Source organism: Miscanthus floridulus, chromosome 10 (genome assembly GCF_019320115.1).
Source record: "Miscanthus floridulus cultivar M001 chromosome 10, ASM1932011v1, whole genome shotgun sequence".
Lineage (NCBI taxonomy): Eukaryota > Viridiplantae > Streptophyta > Magnoliopsida > Poales > Poaceae > Miscanthus > Miscanthus floridulus.
The window spans coordinates 26,714,321-26,722,817 of record NC_089589.1 but is presented as its reverse complement, the minus strand read 5'-3'; the positions used below and the strand labels follow the sequence as shown (position 1 = coordinate 26,722,817).

The 8,497-nt window shown below is 44.9% G+C and overlaps 1 protein-coding gene across 2 annotated transcripts; it reads right to left on the bottom strand.

Moving 5' to 3' along the window:
- Positions 1–1,010: 1,010 nt before the first annotated feature.
- LOC136486401 (disease resistance protein RGA5-like) lies at positions 1,011–8,246 on the bottom strand. 2 transcript variants are annotated; one of them, XM_066483287.1, is made up of 4 exons: positions 6,568–8,246; positions 4,679–5,598; positions 4,362–4,510; positions 3,301–3,428 (listed from the first exon to the last, which is right to left on the bottom strand). In XM_066483287.1, exons 1-3 carry the CDS (start codon positions 8,176–8,178, stop codon positions 4,387–4,389), a joined length of 2,655 nt encoding a protein of 884 aa, XP_066339384.1. In that variant the 5' UTR covers positions 8,179–8,246; the 3' UTR covers positions 3,301–3,428; positions 4,362–4,386. The 2 variants fall into 2 exon arrangements, with proteins under 2 accessions (XP_066339383.1, XP_066339384.1); XM_066483286.1 differs by lacking the exon at positions 4,362–4,510 and having other exon boundaries at positions 1,011–3,428.
- Between the last annotated feature and the right edge of the window lie 251 nt (positions 8,247–8,497).

The window sequence follows — 8,497 nt, the reverse complement described above, 5'->3', positions numbered from 1 at the left end:
CTTGAGTTATGCAGTCATATTTATACATTACACAATTGGATCTTGTGACTCACGATACTGGAGTGTGCAGAAGGCAGCTCTAGGGACTACTAGGGTTAGTTTACTTAAGCCGAGTTGGTCAAGAAGATGACACTTGGTTTGGGTTGATTAACCTGGTGGGTCCTTGGATTTATATTATGGAGGTCACACATATACACTTCGCTATGGCATTTATGGCCCTCTTCAACATCTAACTTTTTACAAAGATATGGCAATGTTCCTGGTATAGTAGCCTTTTTTATGAATGAATGATGATAGCTATTAACCTAAATAAATGATGATAGCTATTAACCTCTGGGTTTTTGTCATTCAGTCGAACTTCGCTCGATGTCTTTTGAGACTTGGGGCTTCATCCTCAGGACTACGCTTTCTAAATTTTTCCTTAGAGCTTTGGTACCGTTGGTCACTTCCACTGGTGAAGTAACTTGGTTAAAGACTTGCAAAATCGTTAATGATGAAGACCTACAAGATCTGAAATCTCTTCCTATGAAGTCAAAGTGAAAGACTCGAAAAGTCAGGAGTGGTGTGCAAAGTCTAAGGGCCTGTTTGGATGGCAGCCTCCCAGGCAGTTGCCTGCCAGGCAAATGAAATCGGACGCCTGACGTTGCTACCTAGGCCAGGCAAGAATCTTACGCCACCATCAAACAGGCCATAATTCCTAACAATGACACAATGTGACAAGTTTAGAGGCCTAGATGGCTGCTCCTGAAAAGTGTAGGGACTTGAAACTGTTCGAGTTCAAGACCTGTTGACACCCTAAGACAAGTTTTGAAACATAGAAATGTCACTTTCAGAGTTCAAGTACCTGAATAATGTCACCCGGAGACAAGGTCAAGGGCAGATCATTTATTGAGCTCTTTTGTTAAAGGTATTATCCCCAGTTTTAACTTCACATGATGATACGGCGTTGCCGCCGGGAAGAGCGCAGAGGAGAATGGAGTAGGCTGGACTTGGAATTGGAGCGGAGAGGGTAACGTGGCAATGGCGCAGTGGGGAGATCGCCGGCGGCAGCGGCTGAACCGCGCGCAGCCACCGTCGAAGAGGAACCCCACCCGCTCAGGGAGGTTGTATTCTTCTTCGATGCCAATTACATTATTCCTAAGCCACCTTTATAGTTCAGGTGCTTTCCTAACAAACCAAGACTCAGATCCTAAAATTCCTCCCGCCTGATTGCCTTTCCAAACCAACTAAGACCGACTCAGCCACTGTTGGCCGTGGTACGCCTGGACCTACGCCGGTACTGCTGGCCTACAAATGAGTCCACAATACATGAAAACCACAAAACAGTGTTTCAAAGCATTTCCAACATCTGAAATCAGTACATAAACAAGCAGCAGCCAACACAAAAAACCCAAACCACACACGATCGTACTGGACTTTACTCGTCTACACAATCTACCCTTCTTATATTCATGTCAATTGGAAACCTTGGATGTTCGTGTATGGAACTAACAAATGCTGATTCAGCAGCTCTTCTGTCGGATTCCTCAACATCAGCTGCTGCCCCAATCCTCAAAGCAATCCCCTTGAGGTTTAACAGGTGCTTGATGCTACAAATCGTATGGGAATATATCTCACCTCTGTGGACATTGAAACAAAGCTTCAATCTATGAAGATTGGGCAGTGCCGCTTCCTGAAAGTCTATGCAAAGAGCACTACAACTGTATTTGAAATACTTGAGAACTGGCAATGCCCCATTATGGAATACGACTCTTTCTATACTGGGTTGACGAACATAAAGTGAGAGAACAGTGAGACCAGGCAATCTAGTGAGGATATCAATATCACTCCTTATCAGTACTCTGACCACAATTTTTAAAATGCTGAGTCTGCAGAGTTTCCCAATCCACTCAGGAAGGCTGGAAAAGACACAAGTAGACTGCAAAACCTCGAGTCTCTGAAGAAACTTGGAAGTGGAGAACATGGCACTTGAGTGCTCCACGAACATTGTCATGCCCACAGCACCATGAGCCAGTGTGAGAGATTCTAAGTTGGTAAGTCTCCCAAGTGAAGATGCCAGAGCTACGAGGTTTCTCTTCAGATGCTCATGAGACACTGTTGTGGAACAGGTGAGGTGAAGATCTCTCAGGTTTTTCAGCTCACCAAGGCTCTGTATACAGTCTTCAGAGTTATTTCCAAGATCGTAATACTTTAGTGTTTGCAGAGATGTAAGAAGGCCAATCCGATCAGGTAGTTTTATCCCCTCTTGCAGGCTCAAATGCAACAACCCTGGGAGATGAACTATATCATTTGGAAGAGCAGACTCTTTTGCATCTATTTCCATTGCTTTTTCATTAAGAGTGGTAGAAACTGTTGCAAATATTTCCAGTGTTTCCAATAATTTTAATCCCAGGATCTTGGATGGAAAATCCACAAAGATGTGACCTGAAATCTTCAAATATCTCAACAGAACTAATCTGCAAATTCTTGATAGGTCGAGACTGCTGAAATCATCCTTGTTGCCCCAAAATTCAATAATTAAAACCCGTAGAACCTTAAATTCCGTGACAGAAGGCATGCACTTAGGGAGTCCAAAAAAGGCAAGTGATCGAACTTGTGACAGTCTTATATCCTCTGGTTTGGTTGCATACTGAGAACAGCTGAAGTGTAGGGACAATCGACGGGGCTTCATAAAAAACAATGCATTGGTTTGAGAGTAATCTACTACTGTGATAAAATTCTCTTCTCTAGACTTGCTCATAATAAGATCAAGTACCATATGGTGTACTGTACAAGATAGCACCTCATTACTGTGAGTAATCTTCTCAGGTTGGATCATTCCCCTTTTGACAAGCTCATCAAAATAACTCTCTGCAACTCCCTCATTTCCTTTTGTTGAAGTAATGAAACCTTCTGCTGTCCACTGCTTTAGCAAATCAACCTTCCAGATCGTGCATCCCTCTGGATAAATGGTAAGATATTGCAAACATGTCTTCAAATCTTGAGGAAGATTATCACAACAAAGGTTTACTATTTCTTTTAGCATGTACTCCAAAGACAGATTTGTCAAACTGGAGACAACATATCGCTGTAGTTGGTGCCATATATCTGAGTTATTTCGCAGGCTTGCAAAAAGACCAGCTAAAGTGATGATTGCTAATGGCAAACCACCACATTCTTTTAACATTCTACAGGAAACGTCCTTCAACGAATCAGGACATTGATCTTCAGAGCTGAAAGCTCTACCTAAAAACAATTTTTCAGAATCTTGACTGCCAAGAGGTTTCAGCTCAAAAATATCAACAGCATGATAACCAGAGCATTCAGTGCCTACATTTTGTAATTCACCCGTTACTATTATTCTGCTGCATTTATTGCTTTTCGGAAAAGCATTTTTCATGAGATCCCATGCTTCCGCTTCGCACAAATCATCAATTACGATAAAATACCTGCAGAATAATTATATAATTGCTTAGGCAAAAACGTATAGCCTTTATAAACACTTCCAACATAAATTGCAAGGAAAATAAATAACAAAATATGTCATATATAACTTAATTTTTTTATTCCTGTTCGTTGCAAGTATTAAATATAATAAAATTCTCTCCAACTCTCCAAAGTATACTAAGATCATGAAAGTTGTTCATGCTATATGAATGTATCAAACACCGTACTCTCTAGCAGATATAATATTGTACAAAAGGCATGCATTTTAGGGAATATTCAAATATGTAAGCTTTACAAATTTATGGCATAATAAGCTACTGATTAGTAATGAATGAATGAGTAGAGCTGAAAAATTCCTATCAACTAAAAGTAAGTAATCCAAGAAAATGGGTCCTTTTCAGCTTATTGTTTTTAAGTTACAGAAAAACATATGGAAGAATAAGTTCCTATCTGTTAAAAGTAAGTAATCCCTATTAGCTTAATGAAAGACCTTCTTTGCTCATGCATACCCTCTCTTTTTTTGATTCCATGACCAATCTATGGATTTTATTCCTACACAAAAATTCCACTCCTTGCCTCACTCAAGCTTTGGTTTTGGGAAAATTCTGTAATTTTTTTGGGCAATGACTAATAAGAATCTGTTGCATAAGTGTAATTTAAGTGCTTGTAAGTTGTAACTATATAAATGAAGTTGCAAATATGTGCACATGACCTACAAAGTGGTGTAAAACATTCACCCTATTCGCTTGAGCTACTTTTCAGCTATGGAACATTGTTTTTCTCTCACAATATTTCAGCATAAGCATCAGTATAAGCCAAATTTCAGCATAAGCGAACAGGGTGATTGTGATTATACGATACAAATGATCTAACCTGCAAGTAAAGAGATTTGACTTGTAATAATCATGAACTAACTTAGAAGGATGCAGGCTCACTTTAAGTAGTATAAGCAACTTATACTTATATCCCCAACTTGCTTGGGACTGAAAGGCTATGTTGTTGTTGTTGCTGCTGCTGTTGTTGTTGTTGTTGTTGTTGTTGTTGTTTAACAAATTTATAGCATAAAACATTAACTTCGAATATCCTACAAAGAAAAATTTCCGCCCATCATACAAATAAACATTTTAGTGTCGCCAAAAAAAAACTTTGGTGGTAACAAGTTCTTTTAATATTCTACAACTAAAGATAAGATCTATAATATATTAAAAGCAAGTATCTAACTAATAAGTTACACGAGCAGACAAAGAATTACCTCTTATCTTGGAGATGGTTACTAATCTTGTCAATGATGCCTTGAAGTGAGCAGACATCAGAACTTTGTTTAGGCTGCTGGATTTGAGAGAATAGTTCCTGAAGAAGCCTACCTACGTCAGGATTCCGTGACACCCGTATGAAAGCCCAGCACTCAAATTGCCCACTAAGTTCACGATACAGTTCTTTAGCAAGGGTTGTTTTACCAACCCCTAGGGGTCCAACAATACACAATACTTTTAGCTGTTGTTCCGATTGGTTGGTGAGCCACATGGTAAGTTCTTTCTTTGGATCCTCGATACCAATTAGGCTGTGAACAACTTTATAAGAAACAGGGATCCGACTACTACGTATGTAGGACAGAAACGTTGGATTCGAGATACAACCATCGAGCTGGTACCTTTCGTGCCGTTCGCTCGCCTCCCACAGCAGAGTCCTGAGCTCTGAAACTTTTGTGACCCTCGTTGACAGCTTGAGTATATTGGGAAGCCGATGAATCCTAAGACGGGCAACCCTTTGCCTAAGGCTTTTATTCTTAATATAGAGATCCGCAGCTCTCCTGCGTGTCCGAGAAAAAACCCTATGACTATGGCCGTGGATGGATCTAGACGTAGCATAGGCAGCAGTGTGTGAGAACATCATGACGTCAATGCTGTCCTCAATGTCATACAAGAGCTCACGCACCTCTTCCATCCAGTATTTCACCTTATTTCTGTTGTCATCTACCATCGACTGCTCCATGAGGGCATCCCTTATTTCTTCCAGATCTTCCTCAAGAAGCTTGATTGCGTGCTTCAGTGACCTCCGTAGTGGGTAATTGGGAGCCAGCAGTAAACTGAGCTTCTTGAGAAGGGGGCCCATTGCACCTAGTGACGAACTCACCGGTGCCTCCAGCGTGCCCTGAGAAGCATCCGACATCCCCTAAAAAGCATAGTAGATTCCACTTAATAATTATATCCTCTTTGCATATGCACAGCAGAGGCAAACACATGCAGAGGGGAAGGCAAGAATGTCACTAATGAGCCTGGCTCTGTAAAGGTAGTGGAGGAATATATATAAATTGAAAATTATGCAACTTGCAAAATAATTTGAGCTTCATGCACAGACCAGTTATACCCAAGCCCTAAGCTGATTGGAAAATGCAGACAATTTAAATAGATTTTAGTACTCCCCTCCGTGTAGTATAGCTCTCTTGTGCCTTAGACAAATGAAAACTATTATAAGCGTTTTTCTCTATCTATAAGCAATGACACAACCTAATGCACAAAATTGACTTTGCTTATTGCAACAGCAACAGGTTTTATTATTCAGAAAATTCGGCTACATTAACTATACAGCAAAATCTCAGAACTTTCTGAAAATTAAAGTTCGGTGGTTTTCATCGATTACATCAGCTGTTGATTTTGTGTCCATTAAACTTTATTCAGGACATCTCCAACTTTGGACATAAAACATACTTCATATTTGCATTAATAAGGCATCGCATATTTTCATTTATATCAATTTGAAATGGATGATTCGCGAGACTACCCCATGATGCAAATATGTACTAGTCACGGAGGTAGTGAACTATAAAACGGTTTTGAGGCACAAACCGATTCAGATACTATCAATGCCAATCCAAAACGCTAGAAAACAAAAGGTTGGGTCATGCCTCTAGGTAGAACAGCATGATCTATGTGCCAATGTAGTGATAACGGTTAATGGACACGTTCTCGAAAAAAATAATGGCCTGCCATTGTCAGGCTCTCTGTTATGTTAAGCACGCTTTGGTTCCAACTTCCAAGGGAAAGTGGAGCTCAAAGGACTCATGGAGCTTATCTGCAGCCTGGAACCACTTAAAATAACTGTCTTTGAATTAACCAATACTGGTAGCAATAGACATCTTACCTCAGTGCTAGTCTCCTGAGGTCCCTCGGCTACACTGAGGGGGTGTTTGGTTGGAACCCTCGCCTGGGGGCCTCGGTCAGGCAGCCTGTTTGGATCACCACGTGGCCTGGGGATGCTCGCCCAGGCAGCTCGATCCGTCCGCCAGGCGCTCAAAATCGACGGCCAGGGGAGCTGCCTGGCCTGGGGAGCTGCCTGCCCAGGCACCGATGTCATGAGTCGCTGCTGCTGGGATGGTGCTGCAGAAATATCCATGGAATGCCCCTGATACAACAACTTGGTCACAGTCACAGGGCTATTCCCCCCGGTAGACATGCCCCTGTTAACCAAAGTTTCCATGCCAATGGGTCGATGAACTGTATCAGTAACCTGCAGTCTGTTCTTCAAGTTGGAGCCGTCAAGGATTTCAATTCGAGTGCGCACAATCCTTTTGAACATTTCCCTGATCCGACCCTGAAGTGGACCGAGCTCGTCCTTGATGTATTCACACAACTGCACTAGGTCCAGTGCAGCCACCATCACCTCAGATGCCTTCTCCCCGGACAATGGGAACTCTGCGGCATCAGTGCTCTCCATGAAGTGCCTGGAGCAAAGCTCAATTTGCTGTATCTCCTTGAGCAGGCCACATGAGTTCCTGCGCTCCTCCTTCTTGGACTCCTCGACGATTCGGTCGTAGAGCGTGGTGACGGGTCCAGAGATGAGGAAGTTCCTGGGCACCGAGAAATGCGCCTGGAGGCCGCGGTCCTGGCACGGGATGGCAGCCACGAGCGCAAAGGACACGATAAAGAGCACGGCGCCCATGGTGTAGACCGCTGAAGCAAGGCCTCCCGTGGCAGCGTCGTCGTGCGGGCTGGGCACCGGCAGGCCTCCCCCGATCGCCTGCAGCTGGCTCGCGGCGGACCACGGCGGGGACACGCTCCAGGACGAGCTATGGGAGCCGGAACTGGATTCGGAGCTGGAGCTAGAACCGGAGGGGCTGCTCCAGAGGTGGAGGCCCTCGCCGTGCCTATGACCACGGGAGTCCTTGTTGGCGCGGCGGTAGGAGCGGTTGAGCTGGCCGACGACACCTCCTCCGCCGTGCCTATCGTCGAGCGTGAGGACGGCGAGGTCAGTAAGCGCCTTGCACGCGCGGCGGATGCGGCCGACGCCGAGCAGCGTGGCGTGGTCGAGATGCGAGGTGAGGACGGCAGAGAGGCGCTTATGCCACGGCTGGACGAGGTCGAGGCCATCATAGACGGCGTTGCAGAGATCGAGCACCTTGACGGCGCGGTCGAAGAAGTCAGCGACGAAGCGGTCGAGAGGGGGCCGCGCGGCGGGCGAGTCCCCGTTCCCGGAGCCGACGAGCAGAAGGGCGCGGAACTCCTCGAGGCAGAGGAGGAAGGCGTCTAGGAGGCGCCGCGTCCAGGCGAGGGAGAGGATGTCCGCAGCGGGGTTGTCGTCTGGGAGGACGAGGTCCGCGAGGAGTTCGGCGGCGCGGCGCTGGAAGGAGTCGATGGTGTCTGGCACTGGGTCGGCGTCGGGTAAGGAGTGGATCAGGCGGCGGCGGAGGTGACGGATGGAGGCACCGAAGCTGAGTGGCGCCGCGGCCGAAGAGGGCATGCCTGTTCCCTCCATGGCTGATAAGGGTCGCCGGAGCAGGGGAATCTGAACGGGCTATTGATTGATGGGTTGGGTCGTCTTCGTTTTCCCCTCTCTCTCTCTCTCTTCCTCTTACAAAATATCGTACGATGGCTGCTCATTGACTCATTCTCTCTTGCGCTGCGCAGCAAACCCATCATGGGCCCCACCCCTCGACCCCCTACACGGTCTACACCACATACCTCGTTACACTTGGCGACACCTTGCCCGAACGAGCTGACCAATTTTTTTTTATTTTTTATTAGACTCTTTTTAGAAAAATATTAACAATTAGATCTCCGATCGTCTTAATTTC